At 47.2% G+C, this 23596-nt stretch overlaps 7 protein-coding genes across 7 annotated transcripts; 2 read left to right on the top strand and 5 right to left on the bottom strand.

Moving 5' to 3' along the window:
- Nucleotides 1-1624: 1624 nt before the first annotated feature.
- N7462_010591 (sugar porter family MFS transporter) lies at nucleotides 1625-3628 on the bottom strand (the record flags this gene model as incomplete). The annotated part of the gene is made up of 7 exons (XM_057082305.1): nucleotides 1625-1889; nucleotides 1958-2050; nucleotides 2103-2314; nucleotides 2374-2523; nucleotides 2591-2952; nucleotides 3012-3475; nucleotides 3546-3628. 7 exons carry the CDS (start codon nucleotides 3626-3628, stop codon nucleotides 1625-1627), a joined length of 1629 nt encoding a protein of 542 aa, XP_056929345.1.
- Nucleotides 3629-6745: 3117 nt separating this feature from the next.
- N7462_010590 (uncharacterized protein) lies at nucleotides 6746-7143 on the top strand (the record flags this gene model as incomplete). The annotated part of the gene is made up of 3 exons (XM_057082304.1): nucleotides 6746-6788; nucleotides 6836-6845; nucleotides 7005-7143. 3 exons carry the CDS (start codon nucleotides 6746-6748, stop codon nucleotides 7141-7143), a joined length of 192 nt encoding a protein of 63 aa, XP_056929344.1.
- A 1580-nt stretch (nucleotides 7144-8723) lies between these two features.
- Nucleotides 8724-10391, bottom strand: N7462_010589 (uncharacterized protein; the record flags this gene model as incomplete). The annotated part of the gene is made up of 2 exons (XM_057082303.1): nucleotides 8724-10240; nucleotides 10370-10391. The coding sequence occupies 2 exons, from the start codon at nucleotides 10389-10391 to the stop codon at nucleotides 8724-8726; spliced, it is 1539 nt and encodes a 512-aa protein (XP_056929343.1).
- A 1614-nt stretch (nucleotides 10392-12005) lies between these two features.
- Nucleotides 12006-13281, bottom strand: N7462_010588 (acyl-CoA desaturase; the record flags this gene model as incomplete). Its single annotated transcript, XM_057082302.1, has 2 exons — nucleotides 12006-13018; nucleotides 13071-13281. The coding sequence occupies 2 exons, from the start codon at nucleotides 13279-13281 to the stop codon at nucleotides 12006-12008; spliced, it is 1224 nt and encodes a 407-aa protein (XP_056929342.1).
- A 700-nt stretch (nucleotides 13282-13981) lies between these two features.
- N7462_010587 (uncharacterized protein) lies at nucleotides 13982-15745 on the top strand (the record flags this gene model as incomplete). The annotated part of the gene is made up of 4 exons (XM_057082301.1): nucleotides 13982-14167; nucleotides 14228-14303; nucleotides 14351-14661; nucleotides 14714-15745. 4 exons carry the CDS (start codon nucleotides 13982-13984, stop codon nucleotides 15743-15745), a joined length of 1605 nt encoding a protein of 534 aa, XP_056929341.1.
- A 1371-nt stretch (nucleotides 15746-17116) lies between these two features.
- On the bottom strand, nucleotides 17117-18240 carry N7462_010586 (uncharacterized protein; the record flags this gene model as incomplete). Its single annotated transcript, XM_057082300.1, has 4 exons — nucleotides 17117-17406; nucleotides 17480-17639; nucleotides 17720-18058; nucleotides 18205-18240. 4 exons carry the CDS (start codon nucleotides 18238-18240, stop codon nucleotides 17117-17119), a joined length of 825 nt encoding a protein of 274 aa, XP_056929340.1.
- Nucleotides 18241-18902: 662 nt separating this feature from the next.
- On the bottom strand, nucleotides 18903-23100 carry N7462_010585 (HECT domain protein; the record flags this gene model as incomplete). The annotated part of the gene is made up of 3 exons (XM_057082299.1): nucleotides 18903-19025; nucleotides 19096-22816; nucleotides 22898-23100. 3 exons carry the CDS (start codon nucleotides 23098-23100, stop codon nucleotides 18903-18905), a joined length of 4047 nt encoding a protein of 1348 aa, XP_056929339.1.
- Between the last annotated feature and the right edge of the window lie 496 nt (nucleotides 23101-23596).

Raw genomic sequence — 23596 nt, 5'->3', positions numbered from 1 at the left:
CCTTCCACTTGATCAAGGCTTGTTCGGGTAAATATCGGAACTGAATAGCTTAATGTTTCAGTTCGCTCAATGAGCTCTGAGCCCGAGCCACTTGGCAACTAATCTCGAAGAAGCCTCAAGTGCGGGGAATCTTCTTTCTTGAGGAAAGAGTGTAATCAAGTTGCTTACAAAACACGAAAAATTCGAAGATCTACTGAGCGCAATGATTGGATCTTAAACTTGAATATGTACGAGCTCAACAGTACTGACTGAACAGACTCTTACCACCGCCACATCACGTAAATCCAGCATCTGCTTGGTACGATTATAGCATCCTATGGCTCCAAGCTAAGTAATTTCCTTGTTTACATTCCTGCGTTGATCAAGATTAAATTTTTTTTCCATGCTTTCACGGCAGTCCAAACTAAATCTGGTAAAGGACAAAGTGGCTTCTTATCCAAGAAGGGATCATAAGTTTCGATCATACGCATCAAAGTAAAAATGCGGGGAACATGCATGTGGAGCAGTTCCCCGTGGGGTCACTCTCGGGACTTCTACACGGCAGATGCAATTCATAAGCGAAATCTAGGCTCTGGTGAAATGGATACAAGATAAATGGCGCAGTGCTTACACTTCCTGACTGACAGGACCTCGAGGGGCCACTCTCTTGAGACCGAATGATAATTTGTACTACATCACTCGCACGCTGCAAATGCTATCTACTTCCATGCCAAGGAAACCAAGGATTTTGCTTGAGGGGACGCCCCACGCATTGATCAAAATGTGGGGAACAAATTCGGCAGTACTCATTGTAGCCTTTTTATTATCTCGATTTCCTAGTTTGATTGATTGCGGAGAAATGAGGGAATAGCAAATTGATGCACATGAGAATGCCAATCGGAATTTCTAATATGCTCCACAAGCTTGATTTAGTCCCGAGGTGAAGTGATTGGAATCCCCTGCTCGGCATGCGGTTGTTTTCTCCTCAATGTGAACGAAGATTTTCGGATCCACTATTTTGAAAAAAAAGGACTCTAGCTTTTCTAGTGTATCTGGCATTGGATGGATTTTTTTGCTGACAACTGTCAACTTGGATAGACTTCTTCAACACCTCGCTTAATTTGACCGTGATTCCCGTCTCATTGGTAGATTTATCATGAAGTTCACAGGTGGCAGAGCCGCTGGAACTAATGTCCCCGGACATACAATAAAGCTGCTCCAAGAGACCCTTTATATCGGAGAAACCAAAGAAGTAAAAAGAGAACATACCATCTGAAACGACGTTGCGCAAAGAATATATTGGCCTTAACGTCACCCCTATGAGAGCTAATCATTATATTCTACCTTGCGCTCTCGTCAAATACCGCATAAAAACACAGGATATCAAGGAAACAACTAAGTTATGATGATATTTAGAAATGCTTGGCAGTATATCTATCTACTCCCTCAGCGGTGGTCGCCATCACAGACAATTGGGACAAATGATTCAGACGAATATATATTTGCGACAAAAAAAGAACTTAATTTGCTATTAAAGCACAGAATATTCAACATCGCTCGCAATCACCCAAATGGGCAGGGCGGGTATAGATTAAATACACTCTAGCAACACAACATCTATGACCACTATCATATTCTTGACCCCTCAAGCTTTAGTCGAGTTGCCACTCTCATCGCTGTCAAACTTCTCACCAGCGTTGTGAACAGACACGCTTCCTTGACGGATCGCCTCCTCCAGATACTCCGGCTTGAGCTGACCATGCTTATCATAACGATAGGGCTCCTTGATCGAAATAGTAACGGCATCGAATACATTCGTTGATTTCTTGAAAATGGCATCCATCTCTTCCAATGAGCGGTATCGCGTTTCAGGGAAGAAGAAATAAACAGAGGGGACCATGAATGCGTTTCTGTAATTGTCAGTTTATGCTCCTGGAAGCAGCTCAATTTGGTTGGCTGAGGGGTATTGGAAACTAACATGACAGCAAAGATGATATATGTCTTGTATCCGATGCTATCAAACGCAACTGGAGTGATCATCACCACCATAAAGTTGAAAATCCAGTTGGCACTAGCGATAATGGTTAGATCATAGTCAGGAAAAACTGATCGAGGTTATATACCTAGTGGCGAGTGCATTTGTTGGTGCACGGATACGCAAGGGCACGATTTCAGCAGGGTATAGCCAGGTCATTCCAAGCCAGCCGATAGCAAAGAAAGTGTTGAATACAAAGAGAAAGACTGCTTGGCCAATACCCGCTTTACTATCATTCAAGTGGGTTAAACGATAGTTGGTGCCCGCAAGAACAGCCATAGATATGGACATGCCGGCCGCCTAGAAATCGAAATCTCGTCAGAGGATATGCTCTTCATGTGAATAGGTAGGTTACATACGCCAAAAAGCATGAGTGGTCGACGTCCAACTTTTTCAATGATAAAAATGGGAATAAAAGCGGCCATCAAGTACTCAGTACCATTGCAAGCGGCTAACAGTTTTGGGAGATTGCCTTGTCCGAGACCGATCTGTTTGTACAGTTGTGGTGCCTTATGAGCATGTTAGTTGTATCCAATCCTGCGACAAGCGGTTGAATCGAGGGGCTGATGATCTTACATAGTAGGTAATAAGATTAATTCCAGAGATCTGCTGGAACATCTGATTGATGTAGGCCAATGCCACACGGTGAAATTCTCGATATTCACTCATATCAAACAGACTTCTGTAAGATCCCTTGGACATTTCAACCACAGTCTCTTGGATGGCAATCAGTTCGTTCTTGATGTAAGGGTCGTCACGGGACTTTTCATTAAGACATTCGAGAATCTCCAAAGCCTCATCATTCCGGCCTTGCATCACGAGCCATCGAGGGGACTCGGGTAAGTTCAAGATAGAGAAGAAAATAATTACTGCAAAGAGAATCTGGAAAGCCAGAGGGAAACGCCAGGCCACTTCATGTTCTCCGATGAACGCAAAGCCTTTTTGTTTTTCATGAGCACTTGTGGGAACTTGAATAAGCAATATAGGCCCAACTCACCATAGTTGATCCAATAGCTAAGCGTGATACCTCCAGTAATGAGCATACCCTCAATCATGACCATTTTGCCACGATCATGGGCTTTTGACGACTCGGACTGCCATGTGGGCACAGTACTTGTATTCATGCCATTCCCAATTCCCGTGACGATTCTGCCAACCACTAGATGCGGCAAACTATATGCCGTACACTGCAATAATGCGCCGGTGGCCATGGTAACGCAGCCGCAGAAAATAGTTCTTCGTCGACCCAGGGGATTCCCGATGAAGATTGTCAAGATAGAGCCAACGAAACAGCCAAGGTTATACGATGCCACTGCAATGCCTTGATTTGTACTGCGCTGCGATTTGAGAGACGGGTTGTCCTGAATAGTTGGATCATCGGAGTTGATATCCGGGAAGTACTTGATAAAAGACGGTACGTCTAGAAGACCACCAGTTACACCCTGGTCATAACCGAAAAGCCTTTTTGTGATAATAGTTAGTTGCATTTTTCGGAGCTAGTTAATTGCGCCAAGTGATAGAGTAATCATACAGGAAATCCAAGCTGCCAAGAGAACTGATGGCCAGGTTAAGGGCCCGGCCTCGGAAGCCAAAGAATTTCGGAAGTCCGAACATGATAGTCGAACGAAGCGCAAGTTGCGAACACCAACCGAAACATTCAGAGCAAAAAGACAGGGAAAATATGGCATCTTTCGGGTTAAATAGTCTTCATGTTTCTACATCGGTCTCGGATTGACAGATCTAGTAACCCGAGCTGCCCGGATTTCTCCAGTATATGGGGTTGGCCAAGATACGGGGAAAACATCGGAGCCAGCGGGGATAGGGAATTCCACGGGGTGTAGGATTGGGGGGCGGCTCAGCGACCCGAAGATGACTGGTCCAGAGTCCCAGTCAAAAGCTTTGGTAATAATAATGACGCCGGTGGACACCACATATAACACCCTTGGCAGTGCTATGGCATCGCTTGGCGACGGTACGGCTCAGCTTGGCGACGGTGTGGCACAGCTTGGCGGTTGGCCCCAACAGCCACTCTGCGCAGCTTCAGGCATTGTATTAGGCCCATGCGATCCATTCCGCGATTCGCCGAGTGAATTCCCAGGAATATTCAAGGCAATTATAGCCGTTTTCAGAAGTCATCCGAGATCCTTGTTCTGCTGTTGTCGAGCAAAGCCGGATGATAGGCCAGCTGTGCACAGTGGGCCCAACCAAAACCAACACGACGACTGGCTCGTCATCAAGACCAACACGAGCTCGTTGGGATGTCTTTGCTCGCAATTTCCATATCTAATATGCAGCAAATCATCTCGCGGGGTTTGGAGGGATCGAGACAGCCAAGATGTTACACTGTTCCTCGGTAAGCCACGCGAGGGCGCTTTTTCTTGGCTTCACGCGGACGAAGAGCGCCCTCTCTTGGCTTGACGTATCGGAGCGCGCTTTTTCTTGGCCCTCTCTCCATGGCCCCGAGAATGACCCTACTAGGCTACCCTCGGGATTGTTGATTGAAATGAACCTGTGGCCGTGGAAGTGAGCCCCAAAGAGAGCCTCACGGAAACGGACATGGCATCGGCGAGGTGATGGGGAAAGTATCGGGTAGACAAATTTCTTGCCAACTTGCACTATCACGACTGCACGACCAGCCCGCTTTATACTTCGAGCCCCCCATGCTTCAATCGGCCTTAATGACAGATAGGTAAGGATTTTCACCTCGGCTGGTCTCTGGACTGACTCCCGTTGACTTGTCTCCTACTTGCCTTCACCATGACGTAGTTTCGTGTTTAGTTCCCAATAATGATAAACCCAAGGCATACCGGACTCGCCAGTCATAGGTTACCAATGTGAACGGAAGACTCCGTTCCTGGTGCACAGTTCTCCACTCGTCATTATTGTCTCTGTGGTGGTTGTTTTCTTGAGATTTACTTTGTGGCTGACGGGAAGTATGCCTGGGGCTTGGGTGTGGGGGCCACATTAGGCTTTCACTAAGAACTTCGGGGCAAACTCGCCCAATCACTGATTTATTGGCTCGGTGGCCCTGCGCCAGTATCCTTGTATTTCCCTCGCTGTGGCTTTTCCCTGAGCAAACTGGTGCTCCTAGCTACTAATAACGAGCTACCCAAATAGGACAACCCGACGCGGGTGCAGTTGTACTACTCCGGCGGCCAGCCGTTCATTCCACCCTCATAAAGATCGGATATTAAAGTTCCGAGAATGCTGGAGCAGTAGACTGATTATAAGGAGCTAACTAGAATTTGTCACCCAGATCTGTCAACCACGTTGTACCATGCAATACGTTAATCTCACAACATCTAGAGCAGGATCGGCGTTGGATGATCATGGCGCATGTAATCTTTCGCCTATACCCTCGACTCCTTATTAGAGATGTTAATCCCAGATTCGCAGGGTCTCAGCGATATACCGCCATAACAAAGCACCGCACATTAGTCTCAGACAATCTAGTGAAGTACTTTATAGTGGTGAAGTGGAGATCAGATGCCATTAGAAGGACATCTATAGGTTTATTCAATTATGGGACTGAGGAGCTCAAAAGGAAGGGTGAAACCACAGATCGATTGACAGAGATCACCAAACCACCACACAACATTGCGAAACGATGAAGAACTCGCATAGGAAATATAGTTTGGTCTGTGAGAGGAATGGAGGCATGCTCTTGCACGGATCAGGGCGAAAGGATTACATCTATAATGACCATTCACGAAACCAACGGTCCACCGAAGCTTCTGCTGCCCAGAGTCAGTCTCCATACTACATTACTTCCAACTCACTAGTCCCAGAATAAATGAAAACAAAATCTATCAAATTCAAAGTTGGGTTCGATGCATATACATGTATTCAAACCAAATCAACTGATCATAGCTGTCCAGTGAATGCATCAAAGCACCTTGATACCGAGAGTTTTCGCCATGATTCTAGGGATTGAAGCTACAAGGTAAAAATAGTAGTATCTCCAGGGATAGAAAGAGTCCCTAGTTTCTCATAATTAGCTGTATCGGGAGGTTAGAGCGAAGGCGTAATATGAATACAAGAAAACTCCCCAAAGCCTAAATGAAGAAAACACGCAACAATCTGCGTACAACACGCCAGGACTTTTCCAAGTACATCATTTTACAGTTCCTTGTGCTATCGATGGAAACCCTTTTAGCAGTTTAAAGCGGCGACTCCGAAAAACGCTATCTTGAACAGCCATCTGGAGAACTGCAACATTCTCCTTTAGATCCCATCGGAGTGAAGGGAGTATATACAAATGCCTTTTCATGATATTCTACCAGCGTCAATAATAGGGTTGTACACAAAGTGAATGGGTCTCAGTTGGGAATACATGACGGTGATTGCACTGAAGATTCTCTTGAAGAGAGAGACAGATTCATCGAGAAGATGACGGTAGACTAAATGCCTTGTCAATGTGCCAAGCCATCTACGTAACCATGTATCTATAGCGTAACGTATGTTATATACTGAACCAGGGCGCTCTACGGCAAGCCTGAGAATGCAGGCAGGATAAGATAGGTCGGCGAACAGACCAACAAACCACCACACACCACGATAGAGGAATCCTCCCAAAAGGGAAAGCAGAAGCAGATGAAGCGAAGAGAGTGTGACAGTGGATTCTCTCCCTATCGGAGATGCGAAGCTATATCCTGTAAAGACTGTGTACTCAGCCATGATTCCCAATAGTGGGGTATTGGGTATAAGTCACGCGTAATGCCTGATGAAACAATGTCTGATGAAATCGTATGGAAGTCGCCTGTGTCAACTGAGTGTATGTGTCAGGCTAACATAAACAGAGTTTCACCTAACATATACCAGCCCTACTGAGGTAAGGATTTCTGGCTTTGAGCCCTACTGTTGGATTATCGGTGGATATATTCCTCGCTGAAACGACAATATTACACATTTAAATAAAGGGTTCTACCACGAAATTCAAACTTCCTATCTCTTTCTCTCTTCTATCTACTACAATTTTATACTTGTCCAGTATGAACGCTATCTCTGAGCAATACGATCATTTTCTTGAAAGCTTAAATGAGGAGGATCCTGATGGTGACAGCAGTGAGCTTTCTGTAAGTCAAACACCTAGTGGACGTCTGACAGACGTCTGGCTGATGACTATATAGGGTCTCCTAGCAACCACACCTATAGTTCAAATCGCCGGTCCTTCTCCTATTGCCAAGGTTATCGATTATATTAATAATCGTGTAGAATTTCCTTCTACACGGCCTAAGGGATACATATTATATCTTTACTAGATAAGTTAGATATTATAATCTAGCAAATAGTGAATAGCCTCGGCATGACCCCCGACCCGACCCTCGCGAGGGTTACATGACCTGCAACCTTCGCCTACCCTTATATGGGTGACCCTTAGCGACCATTGTTTCTATAAAATCAAGACGCTTTTCCTAATTAGAATATATTATTATTTATAGCTATCTTAGTGTGATTATTAAGACTGAAGTTAAAATAAAAGGAAAAAAATCTCAATGTCTCCAAGATATTTGAAAATTTAATTAATCTAAAGTTAATGTTTTTGTAATAAGCCTAATATTAGGAAGAGACATCTTAATAGTTAACTAACTTGGCAATTTTTGTAATTAGAAAGTTCTTCCATTCTTTATTAAATATTTCCAATTTCTTCTTTAATTCTTTTCATTTCTATAACTTTTCTAATATTCTAGCTAAGCGAATATTGTCTTCTTCGACTGAAACTAGATTTAAATTGAAAGGATTATCGATAAAATTTTTTCGATAGGACTAATCCTTCTAGAGTTTCTAGGGGGTCCTGCTACTTTTTCTATATCTAGAATAGATATAGAGGAAGATGTAGTTTATCTAGTATTTATATTCTCCTTAGGTAACTAAAAGTAGAAGACTTGGAAATTATGAGGGTGCTACTTATAGGTAGCAGCCTATTAGCTAGGTAAGGAAAATAAATACAATATTAAATTGTTATAGAATCGAAGAAAAATAGTAAAGGTGTATATTTCTAATAACTGAATCTCTTCAAGATTCAGTTCGAAAGGAGAATTCTCCTTCTATAATCTTAATATCGTTATTCCGCTGTTTGCTGAAGGTATGACGATAAAGGAGTCCGAATCCGACTTGTTATTCCCTATGAACATATATCGTCATTTTTCACTAAACATATGCGTCAAGCATACCATTCGATTCCGAAGTCGGCCGGAATAACATCAAGTATTATACATTTGGCTGTTCCATAACAGATCGCCTTACGAAGAGCCTTCCCGGCAGCGCTATGCTGACTTCATCGAATAGCTCCGAATAGAAGAAATCGCATCTCTATTACAAGTTTCCTAAATAGGAAATAGATACAAATTCACGGAGACAGCGGAGATGGAATATTTACAAGATTCAGGATATCCCTAGCAGGGTATACCGAGGAGAAGCTACTAAATATAGCGAGTAATCACATATCCTACTATACGTCTCGCGATTATAGATATACTCGATTCTTTACTAGTTTTGTATAGTATCCCGGGTAGACTCGGAACTCAGTGCTGTAAAACGCAAGTCAACGAGGTAGGAGATGTTCAACATTCCCTGCCAGATAGTTCATACAGTTACATATCATAACATTGAGCATAACGTTCCATTGGACCCCATCTTTACAAACCCATACTGTATTCTACTATATTAAAGCAATCAAACGCCAGGGTATCGTTATGAAACAAAACGATCAAAACATGGAACTCCGCTTTTTATCAAGTCGCGTCCGCTCACTGCTCTCTTCCTTACTGCGAAGGAACCCAAAGAAACTGCTCTTCTTGGGCTGCAGCCTTTGCGGGCTGGGCTGCTGTCCAGGCGCAAGGCCACCGCTACTGGTTGGGGATGGATAGAATCCTACAGTCGACACCGGGCGTGTCTGCATGAGCTGTGTGGTAGACTGAGCCCGAGGATCCACGGTAGACGTATGGAGGTAGGGGCTGTTGGCGAATGTAGGGACAGATGCGCCTTGGGCGTATTGGGGGCGGGTGTGCCAAGGGGGTTGTTGGGATGGCTGGGTGGGTAGTTGAGAGAAGGCTTGTGATTGTGGGTGGTAGGAGTACGGACGGGTTGAACCATTGGGTCGAGGCGGTAGATTAGGTCGTGTGAGCGACGCAGGATTTGGCTTTTGGAGGCGAGCTTGTTGTTCTTCTTGACCGTAGATCTTTTGTAGACGTTTAGTCTCCTCGTCAATTTCCTGTCGACGCTTATGCCTCGTTTCTTCTTGGGCCTTTCTCTCGGCGGCAAGGAGTTCCTGCGTGCGGCGTTCTTCTTCCTGCGCGAGTTGGTCTTGTCGTCTCCGTGCCTGCGGAGCTGGAGATTGTGTCTGGGGAATGGCGAGGTGTGGTGGGAAAGGTTTGCGGCTTACAGCTGCCCCAAAGGCCTGGGGAGGAGTTTGACCCTGCGGGCTGTGTTTCGCAGGTGAGGTTGCTTGCTGTTGCGGGCCAGAAGAAATGGGGGACGCTCCCGGTACAATGTGAAAGGCTTCCTTAGCAGGACCAAAGAATATATCACGGATCGCGACTGCCGCAAGCAAAAGGACTACCTCAAGGCCTTTAAAATCCTCCATTTCGACTCGATAGAGATTCGGTTCGTAGAGCGTGAGTTCGCGTAGACTCTGGAGAAGCGCCACGGTTATATCAGGCTCCCGAGTCTTTGCTCGTGAGTCGGGAATTGTAGTGGACTTGCCATGCAACACACAGGACAGATCCTTAGAAAGTTTCCCATCCTTTCGCCAGCTGAAGCGCAGCCTCGGGGTCACATCCGCCACAGCGGGGTCATTTTGAGTACGATCTAACGTTGACGCCGATGGGACGCGAAAAGTGCGCTGCGGCATTTCAAATTCCCACCGCGCCGGCTTGTTCCATGCTTTCGGCTGATGTTTCACAATAATCTGTTGATCGGGATTGTAGAGCTGGATAGCGAACTCGGTGGGAAGAATAGGTTCCGGAGGAGGTGGTGCGCCGCCATTGGCACGAATAGTCTCTGCTGAAAGACTGGGCTGGGTCCATTCTGGGATGACTGCGACTTCTCCGAACACGACATCTGGCACATAAGGGTCGTACAGGGCAACGCCGTAGCGATTTCGTGACGTGGGCACATTGGGGTCCAGGTACCGAAGGTTGTAGGCCGGTTCTGGTTCATTTCCATGTTGACCGTGGTATATCGTACTTAGCTGGACATTCTGCTGGTTGTTTTTGAGAAAGAACGCTAGGAGATAGGGTGGTTAGTGGGCCACGTACTAAGAATGGACGAATGGGTGAAGAATGGGAGGGGGTCGCGCAATGACGTAGCCCCGTTTCCAGCCAAAGAAACGGGGTACTGGGCTGACAAGCTTACTCGGCAGGTTTTCATCGATCATTTTTCCATCAAATGAAGTGCTTGGAGAGAGAGAGCGGAGCTGGAGGCAGAGAATTATATTCGACCACAGGTCAGGATCGGGTTGGAGGTCCAACAGCCTGCGCCACGGGATGCGTGTGATCGGCACGCTAAAAATAGTGAGCCCGCGGCCCCGCGATTTTTCATTCGCACCCTCGTTTGTTTCACCCTGGCAAGGGACGAGGCTAGTAGGCTTGACAGAATAGAGTACAAACGGATCGGACAAACTGGAGGAACTAATCAGGCAATCGAGATTCAAGGAGGCATCAAGATTTCTGAGGAGCTCCACTGCACGGGCTATGCACTCTGCCGTCCTTTATAGAATTCCCCTATACGACCCATTCCTATTGCAGGTACCCGGAATCTCGCTGCCTACAGTCTGTCCATCATACTATTCCCCGCATACCTATCTCAGTCATCTAGGCCATCTAGGCCATGTTTTCCTATCCTTATATTCCACGAATCTTGATCCCTCATGGTCTATCCTGGGGCCGATCTTCATCATCATTCTGCAACAGAGAACTGCCAGGATTGGCAAACCTGCGACGAAATACCGCCCCTCACGCTTGTTAGCTTCCATAATTGTTCACTCAAAATAGATCTTATGCGATTTCTCGGGCTATCATTACTGACTTGATTTACTTGCAGCTTCAGCCACCATCTTCCGCTTTGTGCCCGACCGCTCTAGTGGTCAGCAATGAACTGTACAATGAAGACCACTGTGAACAACAAGCTGCATGTAAGAAAACAAGCTGGGTGAGGGGCTGTAAATGGTGTTTTACAAGCGTATAAATACGGTCTCTAGTATGTTGTTTAGCAAGGCACCTCAGGGGTGGAGGGCTTACTTTGCAGGTTGTCTCCCCCGATCGGAGACTGCTTCAGGGGTCGTTTCAGCAAGCGGCTCCCAGGGAAAACTGTATGAAGTTGGCATTCACTTATTGAAATTAAATGAAAGGGACGGAAAAGAAGAGGCTGTATTCATAAATTTCAAGATTATCGTCTCAGGATATTCATCTAAGTAATATGTTGCAGTGCGAGCCGTTACTGCCATCCATATCAGGAAACATACACAATCTTTCAAGCCCTAGTTACATGAGACGCTAAAATTCCATATTCAAAGACTTGTTCCAGAGATGTATGTTAAGAACGCAAAACGCATGGAACATGAGCGAGCGGTATAGTTGTAACTAACTATGCACAGGTACACCACCTCTATCATGCTGGACGCCCTTTGTGACCACCTCGCTAAAAAGTACGGTCTATACGTCGAAGAAATGACAATCTTCCCATGAGGTGAGTTCAACATATTACCATCATCATCCAGCACCAAACGAGCCCTTTCCCGGGTTGCTGCTCAAAAAGGAAAGCCTAGCAAAAGGCAAAACAAAAGAACCCTCAACTAATATAGATATCTACCAGAACAATGGATGTTGAGTTTCGTCGGTCGTATCATCTTGTATTTATCGATGAATTGGGATGCGTTTAATTATAACCAACTTTCACCCATGGACGCCGCGATTCCTACCCCCAAGGCCAGATACACCACATTAATATTAAGTCGATCTTGTACCAAAAGACAATGACAAAATTGTCTAGTTTAGTTTTGACGATGATCAGAATCCACTATTCTCGCGAGTCGCATCGCTGAGAGAAGATTCGCAGCCGCGTTTGAATGAGCATGGATTCCACCACCGTGGAACAACTTCGTAACATCCTTGCCAATATACTCCAGCAAATACTTCTCTCCCCCGGGATGATGACCCACAAACTCTTCAACATTATGAACAATACCGTCAATAACAAGTAAAAAGCGATCATTCTTGGCATTTTCAATATACTCTCCATAGCTCCAAACCGGCAGTTGATCAATCGGAGTCCCCCAAGAAATCTCTTGGCGCCGAAGTTCTAACTGGCGCTCAATCTGCTGGAATTGACCCTTTTGAATCTCATTTTCTGGAAACCGCTTCAAGTCTGAGGCGAGGTTTACCTTCTCACAGAGCCAGATAAACCATTTCGTCGGATCCCACTGGTACCATCTGATTCCATTGCGGTAGTCGACTGGAAACTCATGGTGGAAATTGTGATACCCCTCTCCCCAAGTGATAAGCGCAACAAACCAGCAGTTTCTCGGCGAGAGTTTACTTGCAAAAGGCTGATCTCCGACCCAGTGAGCGAGAGAATTAACACAGAAGGTTGCTTGTTGGATCAGGAACAGTCGGATGCAGCTGGCCCATATGAATCCTCCGGCGAAGTCGTCAAACAAGAACCCACAGAATAACGTCGGGAATACATATACCGTCAGAAAGAGTAGCGTGAGGTAGTATTCACGCTGCCACATGACAATGGGATCGTTTGAGAGATCTTGAATGTCCACTCGGCCTGTTTGTTCTGGTTTCCGTCTAACTACGACCCATCCATAATGGGAATAGAAAAGACCTTTCTGGGCAGAGTACGGATCTTTATCGGTATCTGTATAGCGATGGTGTGCTCGGTGGTCCCTGCACCATGTCCTAATCGAGGCCTGTCCTGCACTGGCTCCTGTAATTGCTAGGACGATTTTCAGAAACGTCCCTGCGGAGTAGGCCCGGTGTGCCCACAAGCGATGATACCCTATCATGCCGTTAAAAGATGACCCAGCATGTAAGTGATGAATTCTATTTACCAGCAGTGATGCTAATGCCAGAGGCCGTCGCGTAAATGGATGCAAAAATCGCAGTTTGAGACTGCAAAGGTACCCACAAACTGCCGATAACTATCGCAGCTATGGGTATTCCGCCAGTGAACCATAGCCGAATCCAGTCAATTCGATCACCCAACGCACTCATATCTCCCAGCACCTTACTCAAGGTGGGGATAAGGTAAGCGGTGACCATGCTGGTCGGTCAATGAAAACTGATAGGAATGAGAGTTTTTATCCAAGATAAGAGATGAGAGAGTGATTATACACTGACCTGGTTGGGTAATATGGACTTGTACACGATGCTGCCCGTCACCGTGGAGCAAAGCAAAAACAACGGCAAAAGTAGAGCTTTTGAGAATAAACTGGTACTTAATATTGATAAACAGGATGTGAGCAGTCAAATATTCACTAAGACAGCCTAGGGAACTAGTACAAGCGAAGGTTTTCACCAGCCATCCCGAGGTCAATAGATCGAATACGAAACAAGGCAAGATAACTTAGTGTCTGACACAACTTCCGATGAAATGGTTCAACCATTTCAAACCCAATCAAGTACTTGTCAAATTTGGCGGCGGCAAAACATTAGCGGTGTTTTCTCGAATTCAGTGGTCGAAACCCTTCGGCTGCATCTCTGATCGGCTTTTATTGAAACTGGGCAGTCTATAGAACACTCCTTGCTTGAAAAGCTGCATTCAAATACATCCTGCATAAGCAAGGGACAATGCAGACGAATTAACAAAATTAAATCATGATCTATAGTAAGCGTGTGCTAGATCAACAGCCAGGTAAGCTTTTAGGAGTAAAAAGTGCTTACAATCATTATATTTCCAAAGGGTTTTCCAAAATCGTAAACGCGCCCATTATCTAATTTCCCGTGTCGTGAAGTTGGCAAAATGGAGATCCCAAACCCACAACACTGGCACAAGAGCGACAACAAGAATGAAATTGTTAATGAGCAGGAAATGGGGAGAGAAACCAAGTTCTCGATTTCAAAACAGGATATTTTGATACTTTTGTCAATGGCTAGCCTGAGCTTAATGGCCGCGCTGGATGGAACGTCTATCTCGGTTGCTTTGCCGGTATCTATTCAACCTCATTTTCGTCAAAATGTGTTTATCACTGACTTAGAGTGAATTCAGACAATATCTCATGAGCTGGGAGGAACCGCAATCGAAGCATTCTGGACCGGAACCTCATTTACACTGTGCTCTGCCGGTACGTCAAAAGCTAGCTGAAACGAGAATATAACCAACACAATTTAGTTTTTCAGCCAGTTTTTTCCTCATTATCAAACTTGTTCGGTCGGAAACCATTGGTGCTTGCCGCGATAGCATGGTTTACAATTGGAACAATTGTGGCCGGGGTCGCCAATAATTTCACCCACATGCTCATCGGTCGGTCTCTGCAGGGAATTGGAGGCGGTGGTGTCATCACCCTCACTGCTATCATCATTGCCGATATCGTTCCTCTTAGTGAAAGAGCGAAGTACTTTGGGATGCTTAGTGCGATCTGGAGTTTGGGAACAGTGGTAGGGCCCGTGATTGGCGGTTGCTTTGCAGAGAAAATCTCATGGGTACGCATGATGCCTTCTTCTTGACGACAGCTCTGATAAAACTTATCTCTAGCGCTGGATCTTCTATATTAATTTCCCCTTCATTGGAATCGGGGCAATCTTGGTTTCTTGGTCGTCCCATTTCTGGGTTGGAAAGGAGACTTTTGCTACCCAAATGCGAAAGATTGACTTCGTTGGAATCGCCATTTTTATTCCAAGCTCTGCTTCATTCTTAATACCACTGACTTGGGGAGGTGTGCTATACCCCTGGTACTCATGGCACACATTGGCCCCGTTGATTATCGGGTCAGTTGGGCTCTGCATATTCGCGATCTATGAATGGCGAGTTGCGCGACACCCAATGATCCCACCAGCAATATTTCATGACCGAACGGCCCTCATATCATTCGCGGGATATGCTGTCGTGGGTCTACTTATCTGGTGTTGTCTATACTTTCTTCCTCTCTACTACGAAGCCGTGAAAGGATTCAAACCTATAATGTCCGGAATCGCTCTTTTCCCCGAGACATTCACCGTCGCTCCGAGCGGAGTTATTGTTGGCCTTCTCATCAGTCGAACGGGTCAGTACTACTGGGCTGTCTGCACCGGGTGGTGTCTTTCGACTATTGGAATGGGCCTGCTATGTCTGTTGGAAGTAAATACTGGGACCATCACTTGGGTCTTCTTGAATCTCGTGCCTGGCATTGGTATCGGAATGGTTCTTCCTTCCGTCGCACTAGCAGTGCAGGCATCAGCAACTGCTGAGAACCTAGCGATTGCAGTAGCCGCATCTACTTCCTTCCGAGGCTTTGGTCAGTCTATAGGAGTGGCGATTGGGGGTGTCATCTTCCAAAATCAGATGAAGAACAATCTATGGCACTCTCCTGCCCTACAATCGGTGGCAGATAAATACAGCGGTGATGCAGCTAGCATGGTGGAAATTATCAGAGGAATGCATGGTCAGGTTAAGATGGATCTTCAACAGGCCTACGCTGATAGTTTAAGAATCGTGTGGGCATTTTGCTGTGGAATTTCTGGGTTGATGTTTATCGTCAGCTTGTTCACGCAGTCTTATGATTTGAATCGGACTCTCATTACGAAGTAGGGCTCTGGAAAAGAGGTATACTGGTGATTGATGATATCGAAGGAGGAGAGGCATCGGAGGCGAATTCGTTTTATAAAACCAAAACCCTCCGCAACAAGAAGCAGTGTTTGTCAAACGTTGCAAGAAATCATGTGATAACTACTTATGACCTAGCCTTTGCATTTCAAGGCAAATGCCGGCGGCGCTTAGGGTTGTCATTGCTCGAAGTTTTCGGCACATCAAACATGGTTCTTGGCTAATAGCCATCAAAAAGGCCTAAAATTGCAGGAAATTTTCACCATATTGACCCGCGCACGAGGAACGCTGTAAACGGGCGAGGAACAGTTGTCCTTATATTCATCCCGGGACATATGTAGAGTCTGTACAGTGGAAGACTGGGTCTGTACATATAGAACCGGTAACTTACACTTAGTATACATTTCCTTTAGTTCATCATGTGATTAGGGCATGAAAAAGTATCTCGGACATGTAATGCAATAACGGTCGCCACTGTAACTCGGATTTCAGAGCAAGAAACAAACCTACAACATGGTCTTTCGATTCCCAAGCAAAAATTGGTTGGTGACAAGATAGCCTTCTTGTACCCGCGTGCACAGAAGCCTTCGAGATATACATATCAGCGGCTCAAGTACTGTGAATGCGCAAGCCAAAAGACACTTAGATGTCTGATTTATGAGAAAGAGGCTTCTCTGGTATCTATTGGTTGCCATATGATACTGACCCCGATTTCAATCCAGATAGAGCACAATTCAGCTTAAATAGCAGTCGAAGGGGTATTCATTGATTAAGATTAACAAGTTCACAGACAACAGATTTTTGTCGGCTTTGTATCATCTTGTCTCACCCAACCTAGGGTATAAAACCATTGTTTTCGACATTTGTCGAAAGAGGCAATGGAAATATGAAGCTGTAGAATACAGGTAGACGGGCCAAAAGGCTCCCTCTACTTAATTTGTCCTCTTATTCTGGATATTGTCGGTAAGAAAAGAATAGACTTGGGATCACTACTTCTTTGCCTTCTCCTGGCCCCCCTATTCCGCTGCACTTATCGCATACCACCAGGGCGCGGAAACTGAGTAGCATGAATAGGAATACTGTGGGTAAGAAAGGTATGGAGCATTATAGAGCCAAGAAGCGAAAGCTTCAAACTAGACATTATGTTGTAGACTAAAAAGCTTTCGCTTTCAGGTAACAACGTGGTATATTGGCGGCAGCAGCAAAAACAACTCGGGAGCCAAATGATCCTTCAATTATTCCTTTTATTTTGGTCTATTTGTTTCCAATAAATGAACATCTATCCTTAGCTTGTCTATGGAATGATTCTCTAAAAAGAAAAAGCCTATGTGCAAGTATCTGAAAGAACATTCATCTCTATACCCGCACGCCATCGATCTCCTGGCCCGCGGGAACCTTGGCGGCTTCCCGTTCCTCCGTGCTAAGCTGCAGACCCTGCTCATCCCAACCCTGAGTGCCAAGCCTGTACAGGATCTTCTGCTGCTCGCGATTCGGCATCGGGCCATCCTTGCCACGACGCTGCCGGGACTCGGGGGTCTCGACAAGGGAGGCATTATCGCCCTCCAGCTCATAGCCTTCCAAATCATCCGTATGCACCTCATCAGAGAATTTGTAGGTTCGGTATTCAGTGTTGCTCCAACCGGTACCTGTTGTCAAAAATAGATTAAAGATAAGAGATAGGTCCTCTCGCGTTGCTACTGCAGTTGCCGTATCACGTACCCTGGAACCGGCTACCATCCTCCCAATCTTCTGTGAAATAGTGCAATAAGCCACCGTGTGTTACAACAACAATTTCCTTCTCGGGGCGAGCCTTCAGCCAGCGGCGTGCGGCACGAGAGCGTTCCTTCAGGGCATGGTTCGTTGGCGCATAGCGGCCCGCCTATTCTCAAATGACGCATTGTTAGCAACATGTCTAGGCCATTCGTGTCGTAGATGTCCTTGTCATAACCAGCTACTGACCTTGTTGTTCCACCCTTCATGGACCATATCCAGATCAATGGGCTTCCCCGCAAACTCCTCCCGTAAGGCCTGGGGCTCACTGCCTGTATCGCAGGGCACATCAGAGGTCTCTTGCATGTCCGGCAGCGCAATCAATTTCATCTCTGGGTGGGCCTCGAAGACAGGGCCAAAGCTCTCAAATGCTGTATAAATCGTGCGGCGGAGAGGCGACGCGGTGACCAAATCCACCTGCGCGTGCCTCGGGAAGCTCTCGCGCAGCTTGACGCATTGCTCGTGGCCGAGATCAGTGAGGAGAGGATCGGGGATGACGTGGTTGGCAGTGTTTAGGTTGTGGACGCCCTGGAAAGACCCACGGTTAGCTCAATGCCGAATCAACAGTCCATCACCCAGGTACACGAAGCACCCGGCAAAAGGAACCGACATTCTTTTTCTTCCGGCGCGGGACTCTCCCATGACCGATCGGCGGGGGGGGGGTGCAAACGTACTTGCGCGTGGCGAACACAGTGAATGATCGGAGCCATGATAAAAGAGTGAAAAGAACGAAAGTAATTGATGCTATAGGGATATTTTGTCAGCCCTGGCAAGCAGATCTCAGGTGGAAAACGTCCAAGGACCCTGGCGATGACTCTTATGGGGGGGAGACGTGGGGCAGCGGAGATCGTGCAGCGGTGTCGCTGAGGGGCCAAAGACAATCTTACCGTGAAGGTTGAATTATGAAGGAAATCGGTGGCCAACACCGAGCGCGCGAAAGTCAATGCAGAGAGGAACTCAACAAACAGCAGCGCAATAGCGAGAAGTAGCCGTGCGAAGGTGAAGACTCATCGGAGGGCAGGCTTCCGCCGCTTGGTCTTTTTTGCGGGATCGCCACTTCTCCGCCGCAAATCAGACGAACCAAATGGGAAACTCGGAACCGCATTGCTGAGTCACTTGCTCTGATTCGCCTGGAGAAACCTGTGCTCTCCACGTGAAAGTATTAGGCCGCATGTCGAGAAAACGGATCGAACCTACACCAACTCTATAGAACTTTGTGATGGCAGTGTTTGGAAGAGCGCTACAAGGGAAGGGTGAGCCTGTGAATCCTTAAGAATACCATCATGGCTTTTGTTCATTGAAGCAAAAAAAAGTATCAGACAACGAAATGGGTATGTATAGATCGGCTTCCGTCACGCTCGCCCTGAATGCCTTATGCAACGCCAAACCCTCGAGCATTTTGAAGCGCTTTGTCAAGTTTCTCCGCCAGTGCCTCCTTGGACGAGTATTCTGGCAGTAGTAGACGACCAAAACAGGTCAGGCTAGTGGGAAGACGCTAAAGATATATGTTAATATATACGAATGGTCAAATCACGGGGATAAATAAGGATTGGCTAAACACGTACCAAATCTCCCACTCCATTTTTCTGGATCACAAACATAATGCTTGATACTCCGTTGACGGGAACACGGTCACTGGCAGTGACGAATTCCAGGAGCTGGGCCTTCTTCTCGGGAGCGTACTTTTGAACCACACTCCAGAAGTCGCGAATTACACGATGGTCTGGTCCGAAGCCACCTTCATACCGAGCATGATTTTCAAGCTCTTTCAGGTCAATCTCCTGCGTGCCCTCCACGACGGCTTTCAGAGCTTCAGGAGTGAAAATCGAAAGGGCAGATCGATCAAGACAGGTATGGAAGCCTCGGAGAAAAGCTTCGAATTGTGAGCGGATAGACTTGTCAGTGAGCCAGAAGATGTAGTCTTTGACGAATTGATGCCGGTTCTGGTTGGTCACAAGAGGGGCTTCCTCGCCGGGAGGCGTAGGCGATTGAAGCGTCAAAGAGTCCACCATCGACTTTGTAGGCTCGCCTGAGACTGACGCGCTTGGCGTCATGTCCGCCGCTTCAGCTGCCATGGAAGACGGAGGGCTCACAGTTGCCGGGTCACAGTAGTTTGGAACGTCAGACCAGGCTGATGCAACCCCTAGAGGACTCGCAATGGGAAGTCTAGATGGAAGGGGCCATGCTGCGTCGCGGCCAACCTTCGACATGTCGACGTTCTCCACGCCGCCGAAAGACTCAAAACTGAATTCGTAGGTGCGCGTGAAGATATCGCTCACATCCCCATCGTTCCAGGAGAGAAGCATCTCAAGGCCTTGGCTGAGTTCAGGCCACCCATCTCGAATGTGGTCCAGATGCTTGACCTTGAGCCCCAGCAACTTGCGATAGAATGCGATTGGGAAATTGATTGGTAGTGTGAGACCATTGTACACCGCAATAGACAGCAGAAGGCCAAGAAGCTCAAATTTGTAAAGTGGCTCCAAAGAACAAGGGCGGAACCAAGAAATACGGTGCCGAGAATCCATAGTGAACATGCCATAAGAAGTGTCCAGTGCCTCCATCATGAGTACACGGAAAAATTCTTGCTGCACACCGCCATGGTCCAACCCTTCTTCTCCTTCATCCATGCCCATTTGAACCTTAAGCGGGCGCATTAGTTCTCGCTTTTCTCGGCGCCATAGCTGGTTCAGAGCATCGGTTAAGATATTGTCTCGACGAACAACAAGAACAAAATAGGTTGACATAGATTTCTTCATGCGAGTCAACAACGCAGCATCATCGAGAATCGATATGCTGCCAAAAGCAGTTTGTGTAACATGTCTGGTCGTCGTCATGGCGGTTTCATAGTACTTGGACATTGCGGAGTAGTTCAAAGCACGGAAATAGATGACGAGGAAGGAAGGCGGGAACAGGAATGGATACGATAGAAGATGCATCGTACGATTATTGGATAGGTTCTCAACCCATGCTACGGGCATTTCCAGAGGATCTAGCCGCTCCGCAAGGATTGGTGTTTGGAAGTCCTCTGCCAGGAGTCCTAACCTGGTGCGTTCCTTGTACATCAAAGCAATTATTTGTATAGCGCCACCGGCTGCGCTGCTACGAGCCATCTCAGGATTCCCATCCCACTCGCGTAAGAAGAGAGTTCGGAGCCACTCAACAATAAGAGCAGTGGGGCCAGCCGACTGACAGGATTCGTTGTTGTCCGCGGTGTCCTTAGACAGTTGATGCTCGCTCAGATGATCCATGATGCGGTCAAGCACACTGACTCGACGTTGCTTCGGTAGATCAAGGCTATATACTTGACGTGCCTTGGATATTTCATGATATGCAAGTCTAGCAGTCAACCCTCGAACCAGCCGATTGATCAGACGGAGAGCCAGCTCATGTTCAAGCCTGTCTGTAGCCTCTACAGCCTGCTGGGCATGTTCGGGCGCCAACCTGCTCATATCAGCAGATGAGGCGACAGTGCCTGCAGCACGCATTCGGAGAATACCACGCCAAGTGGGAGCGTCAAGGTCAGGAACAGAGCCAACCAAGACAAAGAAAGCCACAGTGGCGATGTAAGCCGCGTCCGCGTCTGACAAATGATCTTCAGTGGTCGACTCAGACAGACGTCGCACGACTGGGGAAGCGGAGCTAGCCATGGTGGAACTTCGGGATGAACGGCGGGAATGCCGGGCAGATGATGTGAAATCATCCGGAGGTACGAAAAGCTTGTCTAAAGTGGTCCATAGGCTGTGCAGAACAATGTCCCAGGGGCAAATGCTGAAGAGACGTTGCAAAGATTCTCGAAGTCTTGGGATATCTAGTCGGCTGGCCACCACCTTGTGATGTGAGGTCTCTAGCTGCAGAGCATCCTTCCCAAATGATTGGAGAATCTGCCTCGCGCTGCTGAACACAAAAAAGACACTCTGCGCAATAAATGGGAAAGCCTGACGCTGACGAGTTGTTGCATATTGCCAGTCGGGATTGTCAAAGCTTCCCATGGACTGTATACGATCGAGCTCTTCTCTCCAGATCTCGGCATCCTCCTCAGATTCAATCATGATCTGACCAAGACCATCGATAATATCCGCATCTAAATGAGTCACAGTCTGAGCAAGTGGCCTGACATCAGGCGTGCGACGCATAGAGCTTGACTTGGGCTTCCGATTTGTGGGTGTGTCAATATCAAATTCAGAGTGAAGTGCCTGAAGTTGGAGATTATCTGTGCTTGCTTCGACAGAAGTCTGATTGAATATCTTTTCGCTGTCCCATGAAACCCGACGCTGGGTTTTGGATCGGTCTTTCGGACGCATGGTGTCTGAATCTCCTGCTCTTCCGCGATGTTTGTGAGGGCGGTGCTTCAAAGCCGGCGGAGAGGGGATGCTTGGAAATTCGTTCGAGGTAAGGTGAGAATTCACGGAGACTTTGCGGTTCTTGTATTCAGGCTTCTTCTTTTCATCTAGGCTAGATCGTGGGGATTGTCGCCAATGATCAACTTCGGTGATAGATAGTCGTTTGACATGCTGGTTTTGAAATTTCAGCTCAACCGCCGATGGTTGAGCTCCTGATGATCGAGAGGAGGGGGTTCGAGGTGGAGGTGGCTGTGTGTGTGACGGTGTATGATGTGTAGCCTGTATCTTTGGAGGTTTACTGGTCTCCATTTCTTGCTCATGCTGCTGTTTCTCTGAATTTGGTGGCTCATTACCGCTGAGCGGGAGATCTGGTTGTGTTTTCAAAGGTAAAGCATCCGGTGTTCTCCTCAAAGGGAGCCATTCAACCATACGCAATGATAATGTGTCGAAAAGGTTCTGCGTAAAGGATTTGGGATCTTTGAGGGGTTGTTCGGCAGCGTAGTCAAGATCTTGGAAATCATAGGTGTTGGGATGGATATTGGCAGAGGATGTTGAGCCTATGGCATCCTCGGTTGCCGATGTATAACTACCTCGGGGTCTCGGCGGGAGCCTCTGGGTAGACTCGTTGGCTGGTTCGATCCGATCGTCGTCGGCTGTATAAGTCGGATGCGAGGTCGTGACGGCGGCCTGCGCTCGAAGTGCACGAGATCGTTGTAAGGAGATGCGGTGGTAGTCATGAATCGACAACTCGGAAGAGTATCTCGGGTTATTGCAACAAAGACCACTCTCCGCGTCGTCCAAGCTGGCGAGATAGCAGGCCAGGGTTCGCGCGCTTAGTTCCGTGTACCGGCGATATGGGCCTTCGCTAACTCTGCGGCGACGACTGGCGCAAGTAGGTGTATGGCAGCCTGGATCGTCACATCCGTGAAGTAACTGGTTCTTGTATCTGTTGTCCCAACATTGTCAGTGCGCCGTCGCGGGTTGATGCAGGCGCTTTGTCAACACTCGACGTTTTCAAGTTACTCACCTGCGCACCAGTACATTGTATCGCCTCCGTCGCTCATCCCGATACCACGGCAGGATCCGCAAAGGATCTGACACATCGGTGGTGTTCTGTATCACAACCTCAGGAGCATTTGGAGGGATCTTTGACCGACAATATTGAGGTCGCCCACCACTAGGCTGGGCGATGTCTGGATTGTCGAGAGAAGCTCCGCGGAGCCTGGTCATCGTGAGAGCGCAGGTCGCATATCCAGACTAAAAGATAAAAGAAGTCAAACCACTCGACTTCAACGCCGCAAGGTTAAGCGTTGACCTAACGATATATGTAGAGGACCCGGAGGCTCACCTCACCTGATATCATCGGGACCGCCGGGGCCCCCGCCTGAGGCATCCAGTACGGGGTCGGGTTAAGTGTTGATCCGAAGGGCACGTGAAGACTGGTATCTGGAAGTGATATTTCCAATTACGGTTTAGCGTTGCAGGAATCAGGAAAAGCGTCATCTTCTGTGCGGTTCGATAAGCGTTGCTTGCAAATCAAGGCTCTCGCCTCTCTTGTTCGCATTCACTTTTGACAAATACCGGATACCTTCGCTTAGCGGATCCATTACCACTGAAAGGGTCCGATCAATACTTCCGAAAGAACCTTATCAAAAGGGTGGAAATTGAGTCGCGACAGAGCCTTCATCCTACCCCGCCTACGATAAAACTTCGTCCCACAGTCAAC

The sequence above is a fragment of the Penicillium macrosclerotiorum genome (assembly GCF_028827735.1).
Source record: "Penicillium macrosclerotiorum strain IBT 26536 chromosome Unknown utg000010l_segment0_segment0, whole genome shotgun sequence".
Lineage (NCBI taxonomy): Eukaryota > Fungi > Ascomycota > Eurotiomycetes > Eurotiales > Aspergillaceae > Penicillium > Penicillium macrosclerotiorum.
This window is presented reverse-complemented; position numbering and strand designations above follow the sequence as displayed.